Genomic DNA, 22,203 nt, shown 5'->3' with positions numbered 1-22,203 from the left:
TATTATTTTTTTATTGTGCATTCCAATTAATCTCAATCAAACTGCATTTGGGTTATTTTGATTAGGTAAAAAAGAAAAGAAAAATACAAATAACAAACATGGTAACAATAAAAACATGATAAAAAAAGAAAGAAAAAACTGTATTTGTTGTTGTTGCTAATGCAAAATGCAGTGGTTATTTCATTACAGTTACACACACACACACACTAATGCTCTCCACCACTAAAGTCTCGCCGAATATGGCGCCTAAATGTGGGAGCGTGGTTCTAAAATATTAACACCCGAAAAACACATAAAGTCCGTGTAAGACTTTACATATTTAGTGTTGTCCTTGTACTTATTAAAATCGTATTTTTTACTCCAGAAAGCATCACTGGCACATAAGCATAAAGTAGTTAATTATTTTATAAATAGAAACCCTGTAGGAGAAACGACTCTCATGACTGACAGAGAGCAGAACGTCTCCAACGATGATTGGTCAGTTAGAGACTCGCCCTCTCGTCTCTTCCATTATCAACAACGGGGGAGCAGCTTAACTCCAAATAACTTTATGTCTACATGATGAACCTGTGAAGCTACAGATACAATGTTAAATACAATATTTTTAATTACCTAATCATGTTTAGTCACTATTATCGATTGTTTATGAGAAACATGATGTCTGAAAGCTGTATGGACTGTAACAACTTTAACACTTTAATAAATCCCCCCTATACCGGAAGTGGTATTCTCCATTCGTGTGACGTCCCAGCCTGTGATCCTGGAGAATTTAGCTCTCAGGGTCGCATTTTAACGTTACAAATCCTCAACGAGAGGATACAAATTTATATTCATACATATATAAATAAAATCTCTTCCCTGTCAGTCCAGATTAATCATGCTACGAGTGCGATCTGTCATCTGCCAGTCTTGGAAGGGGTATGTATGCCGCTGCACATGGACTCACACATGACTTTCACTTTGAGACAGTCTTCTGGAGACTTCTTGACGTCTGTCACCTTACGCAGATAATAATCATACTAATCGTATGCCTGTGCATTATTATGTGATTTGAGTGAGTGCTGGACGTGCACACAGTTAGGCAGACTGTTGTGTGGACCTGAAGAAACTCGTCCTCCTGCTGTTATTATGTAGGCGAGATCTGTTTACACAAGTGTCTCTCGGTGTTTTTATTGTATTACTGTAACTCTATCTATTCATAAACATAATCCACATACTGAAACACTGTACAAAACAAACACTATTCATGTTATTACAGGTCTCTTAAACTCATTAAAGCTGTATTTTATACAGTAATATTGTGAATATATTGTAAAATTAATTGTCAGTATCATTCCTTCAGTCTTTAGTTTCACAGGATCCTTCAGAAATCAGTCTAATATCTAATGATTTCCTGCTCAAGAAACATTGCTTTTTAATATTTTTGTAGTAACAATCATACATTTTTCCAGATTCTTTGAATTTGATTCCAAATGTTTTTATTGATCAGTTTAATGCATACTTTTACATATTTGTTGTGTGTATTAAATCTTTTGAATGGTAGTGTATCATTGATGAATAATAAACTGCTGATGTGCTTGACGTGTCATGTGAACTACCTCAGCTGTCTAACAGATGAATGCATTAAAGACTAAAGTGACCCAGCTGTCTCCTGTTATGGATTTACAGCAGGTTATTCTTCTAGATGACTTTATAAAAGTTACTGATTGAGAGGCTTGTGATTTCTGTGAATAACTGAGAAGTATTGAAGAGCAACAGTGTGTTTGTTGGTTTTGTGTCTCTGCAGGTTCAAGACCTTCCCGCGTGCAGCTGTGGAGGTGAAGAATGAGCCCATTCTGGGGTTCAGAGAGGGCAGTAAAGAGAGATCAGAGCTGGAGAAGGTGAAAAACATATTGTCTCTGATTTCCCAACACACTATATATGTGTGTATCTGACTGATTGAACCTCTCTGGTTTACTTTGTTTACAGGCATTACAAAACCTGAAGGGAAGAACCGAAGAAATTCCATGTGTGATTGGAAATGAAGAAGTGTGGACCAAAGACATCAGATACCAGCTGTCTGTGAGTTAATCATTGCTTTGGTTTCTGTACGAGCATGTGCTCTGTAGATCTTTTACTGCAAAATCATCCTCGCTACGTCTGGAATACTTGATTGTTCACCATGGCATGAAATATAATGCTTAATAATCAGTGTTCGGAATAAATGCGTTTAAAAGAACGGTGTTAGGTAACGACGTTATTTTTTCAGTAACACGGTAATCTAACTAATTACTTTTCCTGTCGTTACAACGCCGTTGGCGTTTACGTTACTGAATGTTAAATGTGGTGCGTTACTATGCATTGATTTAATAAACTGTGCAATCCGAACGGACCCCTGGCTCACACAGCGAGTGAGCAGGTGGGTTAATGATGAGATAAGCGGTTGTGATTGGCTAAGGCAGAGTCATGTGTTTCATGGTAGCCAATCAGAGCCATTGTTTTTACACACATGCCGGCACACGCGGCTGCGCCAGCAGCACCAAGCACACACGCAACAGTTACACAGAGATTCGCAGCAGAGATGGCGAGGCAGGAGCAATCCGATGAAAAGTTGGCATTTTCAAGGTGGAGATATAAGCACTACTTCAAATTCATTGTGGTCAAATGCAAGAACGTGCATGTAATGTGTACATGTAGATGCGTGTCACACATTACAAAGCTAGTGGCCAAAAACACTTTTCTTACAAAGATAATACTTGAAGTGCGGGATAAAACTCTTGCTGTCTGTTGACGTGCAATAATTATTGAAAGTTATGTACGAACACCTGTTTGTTCTACTCATTTCAACTGACTTGTGAAAACTGCAAAAAAAAAAAAAAAAGTACAAATTCTCTGACATGTAGCAACATTTTTTTTTTTTATTATTATTTTTTTTTTACAGTAACGCAAATAGTTACTTTCCCTGGTAACGAGTTACTTTTATTATAGAGTAATTCAGTTACTAACTCAGTTACTTTTTGGAACAAGTAGTGAGTAACTATAACTAATTACTTTTAAGTAACGTTCCCAACACTGTTAATAATACTATTGTTAGCCATACTGGGACATTCTTTTTTATTTACCGGTACTCAAAATAATAATAATCAATAATTTTAAATTAAATATATTTTTTTCATATTTGTTTTTTATTATAATTATATGAAAATAATACATAATATTTTTACTATATATTTTGTCCTTTGAATAAAATAAAACCAACTTAAATCAATATTTAAGATTGATTTATTATTATTATTATATTTAAGTGTTTTAGATCCATTTCAAATCAATAGGTTATATCAGTTTAGTTTTTTTTTTATTATTATATTTTTCTGCATTGTACTTTGATATATATGTTTATATTTGTATATTTATTTATTTTTTTTCAAGTTTTTTTATTATACAGACAAAATGAAAAACAAGCAGTCATAAAAGAAAAAACAATGTCTGCACTTTTTCCTTTTTACACATTACAACGTAGCCACCCCCACACCCCACCCTAAGAACCCCCCCAGGAGGATTAGAAAAATATCATCAGTCTTTGTATACAATTATACTAAAGATGTACATAAAAAAAGAAATAAATAAAAAGAAAAACATATACATACAGATATGCATCAAAAACATTGCACACATATACTAGATCAAAATTCGGTTCAATGATTACATACCCTTGATTTATAAAATTAGTCAGAATCTAGAGAGGGCATAACTTCATAAAGATTTAAAATAGGGTTCCAAATTTTATAAAATGTATCAATTGAGCCCCGAGTAAAATATTTCAATTTTTCAAGTGAAAGGAATGACATCAGATCCTTTAGCCAAGAGGAATTTGAGGGAGGGGTTGGACACTTGCAACAAGATGCACCTTCTAGCTATCAGAGAGGCAAAGGCAATAACCTCTGCTTTCTGCCTTGTGATAGAAGACAAGTGAGAAACGCCGAAGATTGCAACTATGGGACATGGAGATAGAGAAACATGCAGAGCCTTAGACATGAAGTCAAAAAAAGAAGCCCAAAATGAGGCCAATTTTGGGCAGCCAAAGAACGTATGAGTGTGATCAGTGGGAGAGAAGGAGCATCTGGTACAGGAGTCTTCTGTTTGTGGGAACAATTTATGAAGTCTAGCTTTGGTCAAATGAATTCGATGCAAGACTTTAAGCTGAATGAGACTTAGCCGAGCACATACAGTGGTAGAGTTAACTCTAGCAAGAGCCTCAGACCATAGCTCTTGGGACAACTGGATTTGCAACTCATTCTCCCAGTTCATCCTTAAGCAGTTAAGAAAAGATGTACTAGAAGAGAGCAACATAGCATAAATAGAGGATATACGACTACCACCTGTAGAAGTTGACAATAATTTCTCAAGCAGAGATTTTTCTGGTAATAGAGGGAAACTGGGGAAGTTGGCTTTGACAAAATTACGGAGTTGAAAATACCTGAACAAACCTGTAGGGTGCAAGTTCAATTTGGAAGTAAGATTGATAAATGTAGCAAAAGAATTATCGATAAATAGGTCAGAAAAACAAACTATGCCTTTATCGCGCCATCTTTTAAAGGTGTGATCAATACCTGGTGGCAAAAACAAATGATTATTGCAAATAGGACTTGAGATGGATAGTGACTCTAAATGAAAATGTTGTCGAAATTGTTTCCGAATTTTTAATGTCGATAACACAATGGGTTTTTTAGTATAACTAAAGGGACGCAGAGACAAAGGAGCAAAAACCAGTGCAGGGAGGGAAGAAGAAAGGCAAGAGGTAGCTTCTAGAGTGCACCAGTTGACCTCCGGTGCATTACACCATAAGAAAATTTTAGAGATATTAGCGGACCAGTAATATAAAATACAATTAGGCAGGGCTAGACCTCCGTCACATTTGTTTCGTTAAAGGATAGATCTATTAACTTTAGGATTCTTACCTGCCCAAATGAATGAAGAGGGAATTTTATCCAAGCATTTAAAAAAAGATTTAGGTAAAAAAAAGAGGGAGAGACTGAATTTATATATTTATTTATTTGTTTTCTGTTGTACTTAAAACCTCTCTCCAAACAATCACATAGACCGTTTGGATTTATTTTATTTCAGTGTTTACATTCTATATAATCATGTTAAATTGAAGTTATTGTTTTTTTCCCTCCTTTTAGCCATTCAACCACTCTCACAAAGTGTCCAAGTTCTGCTATGCTGATAAGGTACAGTATTTTAATATTGTAGATTATAACATTCACATGAGGAAATCCTGTTTTACTGTTTACTTTTCCAAATAATTGCATGATTGCATGCATGTTGCATGAAATGAGGTTGTTTTTGTTCCTAATTTGTGTGGCTGTGTCTTTAGGAGCTACTAAATAAAGCCATCACGGCCTCGGTCGCTGCTCGGAGAGAGTGGGATCTCAAACCCGTTGCAGATCGAGCCCAGATTTTCTTCAAAGCTGCTGACGTCATCAGTGGACCCAAGAGAGCAGAAGTTTTGGCCAAGACAATGATCGGACAGGTGGACTTTTGCGCATTTGGAGCTGGTTACTGCTTATGTTAACCAGTTCGTTATGCCTTTGCATGTGGGATTATTTATGTTGACTTTACATTAAACAATTGACCTTTGCTCCTTGTCTCAGGGTAAGACTGTGGTCCAGGCTGAGATTGACGCTGCTGCAGAACTCATCGACTTCTTCAGGTTCAATGCCAAACATGCGGTTGAGCTGGAACAGCAGCAGCCGTTAGACAGCGATGGAAGTACCAACACCATGCTGTACCGTGGGCTGGAGGTGCGTTCTCTGAATATCCAGATGACTGTATAACACTTGTGTCTGTGCGAGCTATGGGTGCATGATAAATATCGGCCGATAATTAATGCGCATCTCATCAGTAAAGCCGCTAATCGGCGGTAAATTAGGTGCGTGATTTCACATAGACCAGCAGTTACTTCACGGAGCTGTTGTTAACCGACAAGATGCAAAATTAATTATCGGCCGATATTTATCGTGCACCCCTAGTGCAAGCCCTTATTTGGCATTACCTTGACTTTGACTTGTTTTAGGGTTTTGTAGCTGCTGTCGCGCCATTTAACTTCACAGCCATTGGTGGAAACCTGGCCGGCACCCCTGCTATCATGGTGAGATGTCAACACACATTTATTTCTGTTTTCTATTTAATTATAAAACAAGTTCAGTTCAGCTATAAGCACGATCAAGGTCTTGTATTATTGCCAGTTTAAAGTTCAAATGTCTTAATGATGCATTTGTTTCTTATAAACTCACAGCTTTCGCTTTAATTGTTGGACTGGAGTTGTGTGGATTGCTCTTGGGTGGAGCAAAATATTCATTTTTGAGTGTACCGTTCCTTTTAAATATATTGGTAGCGACGCGCAGTGCCACTTGAGTGTTTTGGTTCATTTCTATGATTGACTTTGTCACTTATATGCATTCAGGGTAACGTGGTGTTGTGGAAACCCAGTGACACAGCCATGTCTGCCAGCTACGCCGTCTATAAGATCCTGAGAGAGTCCGGATTGCCACCCAATATCATCCAGTTTGTCCCAGCCGATGGTCCAGTGTTTGGAGACACCATCACGTCCTCTGAGCACCTGGCTGGCATTAACTTCACTGGCAGTGTGCCGTACGTCCGTCTCTTTCTGTGCTTGTTGACTGAGTCATACAGTATGTAATGTGACTGTGTTACTCTTAGCAGTAACACTTTAATATGGGACCAATTCTCACTTATTCTCTCCATAACTAGTATGGCTGTTTATTAGTACTTATAAAGCACCTATTCCGTATGATCTTATTCTACATCTCTAATCCTACCCTACTAACTATTAAAAAGCAGCAAATTAGTAGTTTATTGAGGCAAAAGTCATAGTTAATGGTTTGTAAATAATGAAAATTGGACCTTAAAACAAAACGTGACCCTCTTATCTTTAGTATAACCTTCTGTCTGAGTTAAAGTTTGTCAGACTCTGTAGTCTCACAGTGCAAAGTGAAAATTTCCTTTTTGATTTTTTTTTTTTTTTTTTTGCAAATGTTTTCAGAACTTTCAAACGGTTGTGGAAGCAGGTCGCCCAGAATCTGGACATCTACAGGAATTTCCCTCGTGTTGCTGGAGGTTTGGGTTCCAGTGGCATTAAGAATGAAATTCTAATCATTTTCGACTTACATTATTAAAAAAAAATTTTAAGTGTATGTTTGTTTTCTTGTTTCTCATGCTTGTTTTAGAATGCGGTGGTAAGAACTTCCACTTTGTGCACAAGTCGGCAGACGTTCATAGTGTGGTGAACGGCACCATCCGCTCTGCGTTCGAGTACGGAGGACAGAAGTGTTCGGCCTGTTCCAGGATGTACGTACCAGACTCACTGTGGCCTCAGATTAAACAGGGACTCATGGATGTGCACAAACAGATCAAAGTGGGAGACGTAAGTGGAAAAGTGTTCTTTTGACATCGGCAGTGGTGGACAGTAACAGTAATTTCCTTACAAACTGAACTTATTGCCATTTTGACTTTGTTTCTGTTTCACTTCAAAGCCAGTTGAAGATTTCAGCACTTTCTTCTCAGCAGTTATTGATGACAAGGTACAAACCAACAACATATTAATCCAATAACAAAGTAAATGTATCACATCTGTGATCTACTTCTTACTCAATACTCTTAATGTCTCTCTCAAGTCCTTCTCCAGAATCAAGGGATGGCTGGAACACGCCAAAACCTCTCCTCATCTGAAGATCATCGCTGGAGGAAGCTGTGATAATAAAAAAGGATATTTCGTAGAACCCACCATTATTGAAACCACCGACCCACAAGAGAAAATCATGAATGAGGTATAAAAATTGTTGCATGCAAAATTGCACGATGGCCGACATCTTTATTTGTTTTTTCCCCGTTGAGGATTACAGTTACACACACACACACACACACTCACAGAGGCTCAGGGCGGTGAATGGATGGACTTTGGTTTGTTTAGTTAAACCAATCTCTTCCATTGAACCTCATTGATCTTCACAAGCGGATGGTCTCAGCTGACCTGGTGACCACCCACAGTCACCCCAGTGAGTGACCTTGATATTGAGAACATAACAGGATATGATTCGATCAACCATTTGCCCCAGATGAGTACTTGACATTATAAATGAAAAATTATTTTTGATTCGAGAAATATTACAGGTTAATTTAAAGCTTTTACAGAAGAGGTTGAATGCTAATTTGTTTGATTTATATATATATATGTATATATATATATATATATATATATATATATATGAAAAATGAACAGAAGTGCACTTGCATTGTTTAACAGAGATGAAGGCTTATAGAATTTACTTAAACTAAACTAAAAAATAAGTTAATTATATGGAAGCTTATTTTTGGAACAGAATATAAATATTTTTTAAAAGTTATTTGCAACCTTTTATCTCAGTAGTTACTGGTGTTTACTTCTGGTAATTCTCAATTTTTCAGCATAATTCTCAGTTTACAGACTTTATCTATAAATTCTAAATTTACATTTCGTAATTCTGACTTCTTCCCTTATAGTTCTGAGTTTACATCTCCCAATTCTGACTTTTAATCTAAGTTTACATTTCTGACAGTTAACATCTGTTAACATCTCACAGTTCTAAATTTGTATCTATGAATTGTAAGTTTACATTTCATAATTTTGACTTTTTTCCTCTGAATCCTAAATTTGTATCTCACGATTCTGACTTTTTATCTGTGCATTATTTACATTTTGCTAATTTCTTTCCCTAGAGCTCTGAGTTTACATCTCATCTTGCTTACATCTTACGTTAGGTTTTTTTTTTCTTTGTAGTTTTTGCCATGGAATACAATTTTAAATTTGACTTTTTCAAAGTTGTGATATTATGTCTCACACTTTAATGTCACAGTTTCCTTTTTCCATAAATTTCCATTAGACTATAAGTGCAAGTCAGAATCAGGGATTATTAGATATCTCATACAGTATATATATTCTTTGCTATTTCAGGAGATCTTTGGGCCTATCCTGGCAGTTTATGTTTACCCTGAAAATGACTACAAGGAGGTCCTGCACTTAATAGACAACACTTCTCCCTATGCCCTGACAGGAGCCATCTTTTCCCAAGATAAGTGAGTGCAGCCCCATTTCATCCATTCACTATTTCACGTTTCACTATCAGTGGCTGGACTAGATTTAGTTAGTATTTAAATGAAATAACTCAGTTTAGCACATTCCCAGCTTTTAAATGACACATATTTTGGAGGATGTCCAGACACTCGTATCTCTGTACTAGACTTATAACATCTTTAACATACATCTATAATGTGCTTGGTTGTTTCAGGGCTGTTATTAATGAAGCAGGAAAGGCTCTGAGAAACGCTGCTGGAAATTATTATGTCAATGACAAATCGACAGGATCCGTTGTGGCCCAGCAGCCATTTGGCGGCGCCAGAGCATCAGGTAAACTGAAAACCATCGCCATGATCCAGATTCAATCAGACTCTGCACACAGACTCTGTGGCATAATGTAAAGTTCAAATAATTGATTTCTGGGTCAAAAATAAACATCGAAATACACACTCTTTTAAATGTATAGCCAAAAGAAAAGTTGTTCCAGCTCAATAAAAAGGTTTTTGCTGAATAATAACAAGTTTTTTGATAAAAATATACAGCTGAAATAAGTTAACCTCAGAGGATATAGAATATAATTATATACTTTGCTTACCAAAAAAGAAATTTCATGCCTGCAGAATTTTTGTATTATTATTCAAATTAAAATATTAAATATTACAAGTTAAATTGGTGTTTTTAAAGGAAAATAATGTTTACTTGTCCATTACTTTGTTTAAAAAATAATTTGAAATTGTTCAAAACAGAAGAGCACTTGCATTTCTGAGATATGAGGAAAAACTTTTAATTTGCCAAATGGAAAACAAATATATATTTTTAAGATTTTTAAGTTTCTTTTTTTTTTTTAAAGAAATATAAGTGCAAGTCAAAATCAGAGAATATAAAAATATCCTAAATATTCTTCTAAATATACATTCTACAAAATATATTTTTAAAAATACTTGAATCATTTTTCCGTTAAATGACTACTTAATATTATAAACTATATACACCTTTTTTAATTGTTTTAACAACATGTTTAACAATAAAAAAAAATGTGCTTACAGAAATATGCATTGCTTGTTTAAAAAAAAAAAAAGTGAGCCAAAACTTAAACATAAATTATTTATTGGAAAATTTTTACATTTTTTTTACATTCTTAACTGGAATTTTTTTTTTATATAAATAAATTAATTAAAAAGGTGGAATATATGTGCAAGCAGAAATCAGTGAATATAAAACATAGCAAATATATTTCATGCCTGCAGAAGTCATTTTGCCAATATCTTTCCAGGCACCAACGACAAGCCCGGTGGCCCTCACTACGTCCTCCGATGGACGTCCCCGCAGGTTGTCAAGCAAACCCACGTACCTCTTACAGAGTGGAAATATCCCTACATGGGCTAAGAGATCATCAACCAAATGCTTTCCTTTCCTAAATCCCTTCATCAAGACTCATAAAGCAATCAGTCCCCTTCTTAATTGTTCTGAAAACACAGCCGAGAGGCCCTTAGACTGTCAAACAGAAACCTGCCCTCTGCTGGTGATGCTTTCAACATCCAAACCAGCAGCGACGGCTCTTGCTAGTGTGAATGTACTCAAGGAACTGAACGTCTGTTGCCTCTGGTGTCCGTCCAGCCTTCAGATATCACTGGATCATTAATATAAAGATTTCAAGCAAATGCACTGAAGAGTTTCCACTTTAATCTGTTATCATGTGCTGTGTGATTTTTTTTTTTTCCTTTCAACACATCAAGACAGTAAACAGATTTCTATCTTTTTACAATTATCAAAAAAGTGAAAGGAAAATGTTTCAATTCTTCTGTTACATTTATACTGATGTGATGAGCTTATTTAAATGATTAGAATTACATGTGACATTCTATTTTAAATCTGTAGCGTTCTAATAGAATTTACATGTAAGTGTGAAGGCAAACATGGAGTGTTCTCAGTTTGCAAGGAATCAAAAACAGTCCAAATGTCCTTCACTGGCAGTGCTATCTAACAACTTACTGTGCCTCAATAAACACTTGGTCTGGATGATGGATTTTTTTCTGACTTTTATTGACAACTTTATTAAAGCCCATACCTTGTGTTTTCAAGGTTTTATTGCTACATTGTGTGTGTGTGTGTGTGTGTGTGTTCAGCATGAGGGTGAGTAAATGAAGACAGAATCTAGATTTTTGGGTGAACTATTCCTTTAAGTGCTGAAAACAGCTTCCTTGTCATCTTGTATAAAAGTTTTTTTGTGTTTTGCTGTTCTTTATTTGTGTTGAGCCACCTCTGGATCCTGATTCCCACTGTAACACATGTTGTGGGCTCTTATATGACTGACATGAAAGCGGCTGCAGCTCAGGAGCGTGCCACACTTCAGACAGATGCTTTATGGCGATACAGCTGTGAAGGCACACTTCTTAACACACAATAAATTCAAGAGAACCCATCCTCTGTCCTCTCTCATGCAGCCAGTTCCTCTTTCTTTATAGGATCTGTCCTTAATCATGAGAAAACCCAAGTGTCGCAGTAGACTAGCATGCTGTTTCCAGAATCTGAAAAATACAGGATTCCTTCGTATGGAAATCAGTTTGCTTTGGAATGTTTTATTGAAAATATTGCTTTTTTATGTATGTATATTACGTCCTTATTATATATTAATTTAGCAGCTGACTCTAACTTGTAATTGTCATTTCAGCGTTATTTAATAAACCTTACTCAGGATGTAAATTAGTGTAAGGTCTTAGCTATAAATACAGGTGTTAGAAGGTACATGTGAAACCAGCAAACAATTAAATTTGGTGTATTTACTATTAGTTACTTCATGCATGGTTAATATTTATATGGTCTTCCATATTGGATAGCTGGTTTAAAAAAAAAAACATTAGTTAATCTCATCAAAAAAAGAAAAGAAAGAAAGACTCCAAAACTCCAAGTTTAGACTTCATTAAAAATAAATGAAATAAACCAATAACAGCCATAAAAGGAAACTGCTGCACATTCTACTACATATACAGTTAAAATATATTTAGTATTCAAGTTATGACCATATATAAATATATATATTAGGTCATAACTTGAATACTAAATATATATATATAAACACTTACAATAATAATAAATGCACCATGAACAGAAATGTGTGTAATTTAGTTTATTTTTCTCCTGAACTCATGAGACACCATTACACATTTCATCAATATGACGGATTTAACGCCTCTAAAGGTTACCGATCTAATTAAAGAGGTTATTTCCAACAGAAACATAATAAGGTGACGTAACGTAGTACGCATTTTTACAATATGTAAATAAAGTTGATCTCCACACAGGTGAAGTAGCGCGTGCTCTCAGACTCAGGCTTGGGGTAAACTGAAACATTCTCTGCGTCATGACAGCTGCTGTCTACATCAACATTTTATAAAAATGACATGTTTTACTAAGATAGAGAAACAGTCCGTTCTCTGTACGTCTTCATGAGGATGCTATGAAGATCACCAGGGTCTCCAAAGCGCCTGCTCTCCGGTGCTCTTTGACGCGATCTGACAGCGGTCTTGCGCGCTCACTTTGGCTCGCTGGGTCCCGTCAAAGTGTCCCATCACTGGTTTGTTGATCTGTTGCTGTTTGTGGAGTGACAGGAATCGCACCGTCTCCTCGATACACCTGGAGAAACCGTCGGCGTAGCTCTGCGCATGCGCATGCGCATCCGGCGCTCGCGGCCACGTGTTGTTCTTCAGGTAAATGACAGCCACTTCCAGGACGTCAGCCTTCTCTAGTTTAGAGCAGTGCTGGTTGGCTTTTATCTCGGCTTTCAGAAGAACTTTCAGCTGCTCGATGCATCTGTTAATACGATCTCTGCGCATCTTCTCCACTACTGGTTTCCTCATCTGGAAAAAAAGTTAAAGGTTTGGTCAGAGAGCGGTTCATAAGTAAATACTCGAGTGGAAATGGAAAGGAGGTCTTAAATAATAAATACTTACTTTAGTTTTATCCTTTCCAGACGGCGTGAGTTTGCAAACAGTAGGTGCCATTATATCTGCAGTTCGCGTGCTGTCACTCGATCGTGTGTGTCTCTTCTCCTAAAGTTCCTCTCCTTATAAGAGCCCTGATCCTGTCTTCTGTTTCCCACACTTTTGAGCCAATCAGAACGCGGCTGACGGGTCAATAGGAAACTTTAAATTGGCCTGATCCTCCTTTTCTGGGAAACAATAGAGGTGCGCGCTCAAACAGCTGGAGCGTGTGTGTTCACGCGCTGTAAATGGGAAGCGTGAAATTGCGAGAGTGCACGAGCCTTTGACATCCTGCTGGCTGATCCGGCGGGAAAACAGAGGATCAATGAAGTGAATGGAGTTATGAGAACTTTCAAACGCTTCCCGCTCAAAATCTCTTTCAGAAGAGATTCTGAACAATTATTTGAAAGGCTTAGAAAGACTAGATGTTTAGCCCTTAATTAACACACAAAAGTGTATGTAGTCTATATATATATATATATGTATGTGTGTATGTATATGGGTATACACATACATATTAAATATACACATGTAAATATTAAAAACTTAACACGCACACACACACACACACACACACACACACACACACACATATATATATATATATATATATATATATATATATATATATATATATATATATATATATATATATATATATATATAATATTTGATATAGGCTACATAACTTTATTTAACACACACTTTCCCTCCAAAAACATCTGGCATGGTGTCAACTGATATTGTTGATGAATTTACTAATATTATTGGTTTATTAGATAAGATAAAGAACAAAACGTAAATATTTATTCAGTAATTATTTATTTGAGTTAAAATATATATATATATATATATATATATATATATATATATATATATATATATATATATATATATATATATATATATATAAAACAACATTACAAATATTTTAAATAATTATTTGTTATGTTTGATATACATATTTACCTGCTTTCTATTATATCCTATATATTTTAAGTTTTGTATGTTTTTGATTTTATTGGTTAAAATGTAATTTTACGTATATTAAAGTGGCTGTTGTGTATATAGAGAGAGAGAGTGAGAGAGGCTGTACATACATTATTTTCCAAATTTCTGTTCGATTTCTAATTAATTTACAGGTTAACAATAACCAAAACTTCAGCCATTCACAGTATTTTTTATGTTAGTTTGTTTTATTGTTTCATGTTGTATTGTCAATGAAATATTTTATTAAAGACCAATGCATATTTGTATTAGTTATTTATATTATTTTTTCATTTGTCCTGTATTCACCTTATATTTAAGCTCAAGAAGTATTTGGACAGTTAAGTGTGGCCCTTAAGGATGAATTATTCTGTTAATCATTCCTCAGGATACCCCGGGGGACTGCTTGCCTCATTGAGAGCTCATTACTAATGCGCTGGGGACTGCGGCACACTTCTGTTGGGCCCCATTGAAGAGCTGCTGTGGGAAAGTTGGGACAACACGGGCTCCAGGATTAGACTTTGAAGAGCTCAAAGGCACAGCTGGCTCCTGTGCGCGGGAAAGTGTGGTCAAGCGCTGACAGGCGTTTTGTCGAGCTTTTCACATGCGAGGTTCATGCTCAGTTCACTTGGCTCACTTATGCAGTTGTAAATTGCTTCGGGTTACTATAATGTTATTTTAAAGTAATTAGTGGCCATGCAGTCCGTTGATGTTCTTACTTGCATGTATGTTTTACACCAATTAAATGGCCATTAAAATAACAATATTGCAAAATACTCACTTAAGTTGGTTTGCTGCACACTTAAAAATGTGCAATGATAACATAAAGAATAAAGGCTCTTTTTATTGATGGTTCCATGAGAACCTTTAACATCAATGGAATCCTTCCATTACACAAAGTTTTTTTTATATAGTGAAAAGGTTCTTATAATGGGACGATCAAGCATTCAACAGGATATTAACCAAAACTCATACAACAAGATATTCTGGGGGCCATGAAAATTGTGTGATAATTACCAAAAATGGTGGCAAATAGTTAAGACTGTAAAAGATGTACTTTTGGTTCCCCAAAGAACCATTCATGGAAAGCTCTTAAAAACAACCTTTTACTTTAAAAAAAATGGTTCTTTTTGGAACTATCAATGTCAGTAAAGAACCTTTATTTTTTAAGAGTGTGAGAAATGCTAAATATTCTTCTTAATTGCAGCGACTGATCTATGAAGTGCTTCTCTTGTTCTCTGAGGAGGCTTTGGTTTAGTTAACCCCAAATTCCGTTCCCACACCAATTCCCATCTCCCGCCAAAATCGTCTGGTAAAGCCACAATACATTCCATCCTACTCCGCAAAAGGGTCTTTGAATGTGGGCGCCCCCTTGTCCAACACTCTTCTCATTCTCACACACACACAGAGAGAGGGAAGCAGATGCTCAGTGCTGTGTGCCCAGTGTGAAGTGTCCGTCTCTTCATAAAAATGGGGAGCTGGGAAGCCCCTGACCTCTGCCTGCCGAAGAGGAATTTGGGTCTTGATGTGAGAGAAGCTCAATGACATTCCAGCATCACATGCTCTGACATTCACAGCACAGACGCATGAAAAGAAGCAGTTAAAACCCGAAACTGTGACATTGTCCAGTTAGTACCTTCTGCCCACTGAAACCCCTCAAGTCTTGCAGCAGTGTTTGTGGTCATTAAAACAAAAACGGAGGGAAAAACAGGAAAGCAGCTCCCTTTTTTTTCTGCAGGAAAACAATTGTTGAATTGTGGTCTCATCTTTAGAACAGCAACACACAGTTCAAGTTATAAATTTTTACTAAATTTTTACTAAATTATATATATATATATATATAATAGTATATAATTTATAATTTGGACAGATTTGAATAATTTAAATGTTTATTTTTAATATTTATTAAAAATATTAAATTTAATTAAAAGCAATTAAAACACATATATTAAAATAATTAATTTGAACAGTTTTTCAATATGTGAAAAATCTATATTTATTGCCAATTTAAAAATTTTCAATATATTAAAAACTATTACAAACATGTATGGGTATTAAAAATAATTAATTTGGACATTTTTAAAGTTTTCATATTTTAATCAATAAGATTAACTATTATTATTATTTGAATATTTGTTAAACAATTTACATTTATTAAAAACTTCAAATGTCAAACAAAAAATCATGTATATTAAAAATTGTTTGAACAGTTACAAACGTGTATATATTTTTTATTTAATTAATAAAAATATTATAAATAAACTATTTATTATCATTGTTTAAATATTTAGTCAAATATATGTATTATAACTAATTAATTTAAACAGTTTTATATTCAATAAACAAAAATAGTTGTTTTATATTTTATTAACAAACTCAAATGAAAAAGAAAATCATATGTTTAAAATAATGAATTTAAATAGGTGTATTATGAAAATATTAATATATGTATTAACAAATTATCCAATTGATACAAAAAATTATAAACATTTTTTATTAATTAATTGTTCAATATAGAATGATTAAATATGTATATAATTATGGTTAATTATATATTATTGAATGAAAGACAGACAGACAGAGACAGGTGTTCGCAACCTGTTGTGATGTTTACAGTGAATGTCTGTTAACATGTATAAAGATACCGTTGCATGCAGAAACGTGTTTTGCCCACATGCCTCCATGTTTGTTTGTGTTAGCGGGATTGTGTGCAGATCAATCTCTCCTCAGGAGTGAAAGCGTACCTGCAGCTTTGAGGTTGATGTGGGAGAGCGGGAAGCTTTGTGTGCACAAGCAGAGGACCAGATGGTCTATTGAGAGCAGGAATAATGAAGCGCGCTGGATCAGCGGCAGCAGGGTGGGGCGGCTCTCAATGGGCCGAAGTGTGGGAAGCAGACACAGACCAGAGCTCTCACACATTCCTCACTGAAGCGACCTGCAGCTGGACACACTGCCACAACACCACACACACACACACACACACACACACACACACAAAGAGAGAGAGCCTTTATTCCTCCGAACGGTGAGAAGCTGTATGCTGGAATGCTGCCTAGTCATTAAACTATCAGTGTCATCTGTCAGAATGAGTCACTGTTTGGAAACTGGAGTCTTAAAGAAGGAAGAAAGAAACTGAAGAAAATAGAGCAGGTTTCCCTCCAAAACAACATCTGGCATTGGGTGACCATTGTTGATGATCTGAGTAGAGAGAAAATATTTTTATATCCGTTTATTAGAAGCACTACGGAATATGTGAAATAAAATGAAGTTAAAAATCAAGTTAAATTCAAGCATAACATTAAGGAAAATATTCATTAGCCTAATGAAGAGTGTGTTCAGTGGCACCTGTGACATGTGATTTAGGCCCTATATGTGAAATAGAACATTTATAGAACATGTTAGGATTATCTATATATTATATATATATATATATATATGGTGCAGATGTTGCAGCACATGCTCATGCGCTGATGGAGACGTGTGTGTTTGGGTGTAGATGTGAGTCAGAGGAGCAGGTGATGCGAGCGAGCGGTGAGAACACACACGCGTCGATCTGAGCTGCAGGTTCAAAGGCTGTTTGTGGAGGGACAGAGGAGGGGCTCGATCTATTGACTCAAGAACGTGTGAGCAGGATCCAGCTTGGGTTTCCCACACTATCTGTCCATTTATTACCCAAAACTCTCTCAGGACAGGAGGGGGGCCCAGAACAATAGAAGTGTGCCATCCTTCAGTGCATGGGATAATTGCACTTAATTTTCATTCACAGTGAATATATTCTGATCAGAGTGTGTGAAAACTGAAGAAACACTTTTAAAATATAGTTAGAGACATTACAAATAATATAGGAAATATATATATATATATATATATTTGTGTGTGTGTGTGTGTGTAATCAGTTCAATTATTTATATTTATTACATTTAAGTTATTTTTTTATTAGTTTTTAATGTATATAATCTTTTGTATATGTATATAAATGTGCATATATGTATATGAAATTTCAGGTTCTAAACTGAAAAAACAATTTTACTCAAATGTCTAGTCAATTAATAGCAAAGAAACATAAAACAATGGATTAAGTATGAAACAAAAATTCCTCCAATAATTTGTTTTATTTACAACTTTTTTTTAAGGATAAAAAAAACATATTCCTTCCAGCCAGCTGTTGTACAGTATCTATGAAGATTTGTCATTTTTATTATATTTTGTAATATATATATATATATATATATATATATATATATATATATATATATATATATAATTATTATATATTATTATATATATTTACTTTACAATAATAATAAATAGAGCTATTATCAGTTTTACAGTTCATATTCACAGTAAATCCTTTTTGTATTTTTAGTATTTATTATAAAATGATGTGCAGAAAAAAAAGTCTCCATTTATATAATATAAAAATACAATTAAATATTTTATCCTTGTATATATATGTTAGCAAATTTTTCTATAAGCATTTCTGCAAAAACAAAAAAATCTTCCAGCCAGCTGTTGTCCTAGATCGGTGTCTCTGCGTGGTAAGGTGTGTGACATCTTATCTATATCCTTTGCATCTCTTGGGAAATGATCATGTGTCTAGGCTCCATCTGCAGAAGCCTTATCAGCGAGGGCTGATGTTCCCAGGTAATAAAAGTACAGCAACCTGCCTGTGTTACGCTGGGGGTGTGGAAGAGCATTCCCTCCGTGGGAGCCCTGAGGCCAGTTAACCATGAAATAATTGATGCCTCTTCTATTGTGGAGGACGCCTCACCCACTGGCCTCTGAGTGTGGGAAAGCTATTCCTGACTGGGACTCATGGCTTTGTAATGCTAATGAGCTCCTATAAATAGAGGAGCGCACCCCTCATTCCCAACACAACTGACTCGCTCTCCTCAGAGAAACCTCTCTCCATCTGAAAGAATGGCTCCATCCTACATGACTGACTTCTCTAAACTCTCCAACAAGGAAAAGCATAAAGTAAGTATTTTTGACACTTGAAATACAATTGTTTCTCAACATCTCTCGTTTGCTCTGCTATGAATTTTGAAGCAAACAACTAACCAACTGTCTCCTTCCTCACCAGTTGAGAAAACCAGTGGTGGAAAAGATGCGCCGAGATCGCATCAACAACTGCATCGAGCAGCTCAAATCCATGCTGGAGAAGGAGATCCACCAGCAGGATCCAAACACCAAGCTGGAGAAAGCCGACATCCTGGAGATGACGGTGGTTTTTCTGAAACAGCAGCTGCAGCCCAAGACCTCGGCTCCACAGAAAGCCCACTTTGATGGCTATTCCCAGTGTTGGAGGGAGACCATGAGCTTCTTATCTGGAGACAACAAGGTTGATGCTGTACGTCAGCATCTGAACCGCTGCCAAGAAGCCCAGAGATCATCTCAAGACCTCACTCACGTGTCTCCAGCTTCCCATCAGCCCACCAAGGTAAAGCAGGAACCGTGTGCTCACAGACCTCTCTGGAGACCCTGGTAGACAATGAAAGACTTCCACAGAAAAACTAGATGGTGGTTTTACCATCTCTTGTGTTGTAGGAGATACATATTTCCATTTCTATGTTCATTTCAACTGCTTCATATTGAAGTTTCAATTGTTTTATCCTTAATAAGATTTATAAGACATTTGCCTTGTGTTGGTCTAGAGGCTTTTTCCCAATCCTAATGTTTTTTTGGCTTGTGATATTGCTCAGAATCGGAGCTCTTTGTAAGGTCCTGATAGACGTTCATTTGATACAGCCTTTTGTAAAGGCTAAAGAAAAACAATATTTGTTCTTATGATGGCATTCTTGTGTGCTTAAACATTGTGGACACTGTGTGTCTGTCATTGCATTTAATAAAAGCAATTAATTATAAATAAATAAAAATCATTTGAAATCATTATTGTATTGTTGTATACTGTGCATATTATACTTAAGTCACCACATAAACACATGACTGTACACTAAAAACATAGCATACAAAGCAAATGGTAGGAATCCAAATATTTGGATGCATTAGAATGTTTTTTGTTTTTTGTTTTTTTTAGGATATATAGTTGCACAAAGTTTACACATAAGCTTACATAATGATGAATAGTTATTATCACTTATATGTTCAGGAAAGTTAGCAAATTCCTGAACATGTTTTATTGACATAATGTTTTAAATAGATTTAATTTCATTGTGCATCAAGGGTTATAATATAAAGTAAAAAAATAAATAAAAAAGTTACGTGAAATAAATAAACTAAAAATATAAAAATGTTTAAGAAATTTAATTTTGAACTAGTTGCCAAAGCAGCACTGAAATGAACTTGATGTACAAAAAAAAAAAAATATATATATATATATATATATATATATATATATATATATATATATATATATACAGTATTGTTCAAAATAATAGCAGTACAATGTGACTAACCAGAATAATCAAGGTTTTTAGTATATTTTTTATTGCTACGTGGCAAACAAGTTACCAGTAGGTTCAGTAGATTGTCAGAAAACAAACAAGACCCAGCATTCATGATATGCACGCTCTTAAGGCTGTGCAATTGGGCAATTAGTTGAAAGGGGTGTGTTCAAAAAAATAGCAGTGTCTACCTTTGACTGTACAAACTCAAAACTATTTTGTACAAACATTTTTTTTTTTCTGGGATTTAGCAATCCTGTGAATCACTAAACTAATATTTAGTTGTATGACCACAGTTTTTTAAAACTGCTTGACATCTGTGTGGCATGGAGTCAACCAACTTGTGGCACCTCTCAGCTGTTATTCCACTCCATGATTCTTTAACAACATTCCACAATTCATTCACATTTCTTGGTTTTGCTTCAGAAACAGCATTTTTGATATCACCCCACAAGTTCTCAATTGGATTAAGGTCTGGAGATTGGGCTGGCCACTCCATAACATTAATTTTGTTGGTTTGGAACCAAGACTTTGCCCGTTTACTAGTGGGTTTTGGGTCATTGTCTTGTTGAAACAACCATTTCAAGGGCATGTCCTCTTCAGCATAGGGCAACATGACCTCTTCAAGTATTTTAACATATGCAAACTGATCCATGATCCCTGGTATGCGATAAATAGGCCCAACACCATAGTAGGAGAAACATGCCCATATCATGATGCTTGCACCTCCATGCTTCACTGTCTTCACTGTGTACTGTGGCTTGAATTCAGAGTTTGGGGGTCGTCTCACAAACTGCCTGTGGCCCTTGGACCCAAAAAGAACAATTTTACTCTCATCAGTCCACAAAATGTTCCTCCATTTCTCTTTAGGCCAGTTGATGTGTTCTTTGGCAAATTGTAACCTCTTCTGCACATGCCTTTTTTTTAACAGAGGGACTTTGCGGGGGATTCTTGAAAATAGATTAGCTTCACACAGACGTCTTCTAACTGTCACAGTACTTACAGGTAACTCCAGACTGTCTTTGATCATCCTGGAGGTGATCATTGGCTGAGCCTTTGCCATTCTGGTTATTCTTCTATCCATTTTGATGGTTTTCTTCCGTTTTCTTCCACGTCTCTCTGGTTTTGCTCTCCATTTTAAGGCATTGGAGATCATTTTAGCTGAACAGCCTATCATTTTTTGCACCTCTTTATAGGTTGTCCCCTCTCTAATCAACTTTTTAATCAAAGTACGCTGTTCTTCTGAACAATGTCTTGAACGACCCATTTTCCTCAGCTTTCAAATGCATGTTCAACAAGTGTTGGCTTCATCCTTAAATAGGGGCCACCTAATTCACACCTGTTTCTTCACAAAATTGATGACCTCAGTGATTGAATGCCACACTGCTATTTTTTTGAACACACCCCTTTCAACTAATTCAACTAATTGCCCAATTGCACAGCCTTAAGAGCGTGCATATCATGAATGCTGGGTCTCATTTGTTTTCTGAGAATCTACTGAACCTACTGGTAACTTGTTTGCCACGTAGCAATAAAAAAATATATGAAAAACCTTGATTATTCTGGTTAGTCACATTGTACTGCTATTATTTTGAACAATACTGTATATATATATATATATATATATATATATATATATATATATATATATATATATATATATATATATAATTAATAAAACAATATTGACAATAAAAGAAATAATAATGATAATAAT

The 22,203-nt window shown here is 35.5% G+C and overlaps 3 protein-coding genes across 3 annotated transcripts; 2 read left to right on the top strand and 1 right to left on the bottom strand.

Annotated features, from left to right (window-relative positions):
- The first annotated feature begins 744 nt into the window (after positions 1-744).
- aldh4a1 (aldehyde dehydrogenase 4 family, member A1) lies at positions 745-11,141 on the top strand. Its single transcript, XM_026242533.1, has 15 exons — positions 745-918; positions 1,787-1,880; positions 1,969-2,061; positions 5,163-5,210; positions 5,357-5,512; positions 5,634-5,783; positions 6,056-6,130; positions 6,446-6,633; positions 7,046-7,119; positions 7,230-7,426; positions 7,536-7,583; positions 7,677-7,829; positions 8,993-9,114; positions 9,327-9,445; positions 10,389-11,141. The coding sequence occupies exons 1-15, from the start codon at positions 878-880 to the stop codon at positions 10,499-10,501; spliced, it is 1,671 nt and encodes a 556-aa protein (XP_026098318.1). The 5' UTR covers positions 745-877; the 3' UTR covers positions 10,502-11,141.
- Positions 11,142-12,227: 1,086 nt separating this feature from the next.
- LOC113069437 (transcription factor HES-5-like) lies at positions 12,228-13,227 on the bottom strand. Its single transcript, XM_026242532.1, has 2 exons — positions 13,066-13,227; positions 12,228-12,972 (listed from the first exon to the last, which is right to left on the bottom strand). The coding sequence occupies exons 1-2, from the start codon at positions 13,114-13,116 to the stop codon at positions 12,580-12,582; spliced, it is 444 nt and encodes a 147-aa protein (XP_026098317.1). The 5' UTR covers positions 13,117-13,227; the 3' UTR covers positions 12,228-12,579.
- A 5,680-nt stretch (positions 13,228-18,907) lies between these two features.
- Positions 18,908-19,952, top strand: her15.1 (hairy and enhancer of split-related 15, tandem duplicate 1). The gene is made up of 2 exons (XM_026242531.1): positions 18,908-19,059; positions 19,166-19,952. Exons 1-2 carry the CDS (start codon positions 19,003-19,005, stop codon positions 19,568-19,570), a joined length of 462 nt encoding a protein of 153 aa, XP_026098316.1. The 5' UTR covers positions 18,908-19,002; the 3' UTR covers positions 19,571-19,952.
- Positions 19,953-22,203: the final 2,251 nt, after the last annotated feature.

Source organism: Carassius auratus, unplaced genomic scaffold (assembly GCF_003368295.1).
Source record: "Carassius auratus strain Wakin unplaced genomic scaffold, ASM336829v1 scaf_tig00001591, whole genome shotgun sequence".
Classification (NCBI taxonomy): Eukaryota; Metazoa; Chordata; class Actinopteri; order Cypriniformes; family Cyprinidae; genus Carassius; species Carassius auratus.
This window is presented reverse-complemented; position numbering and strand designations above follow the sequence as displayed.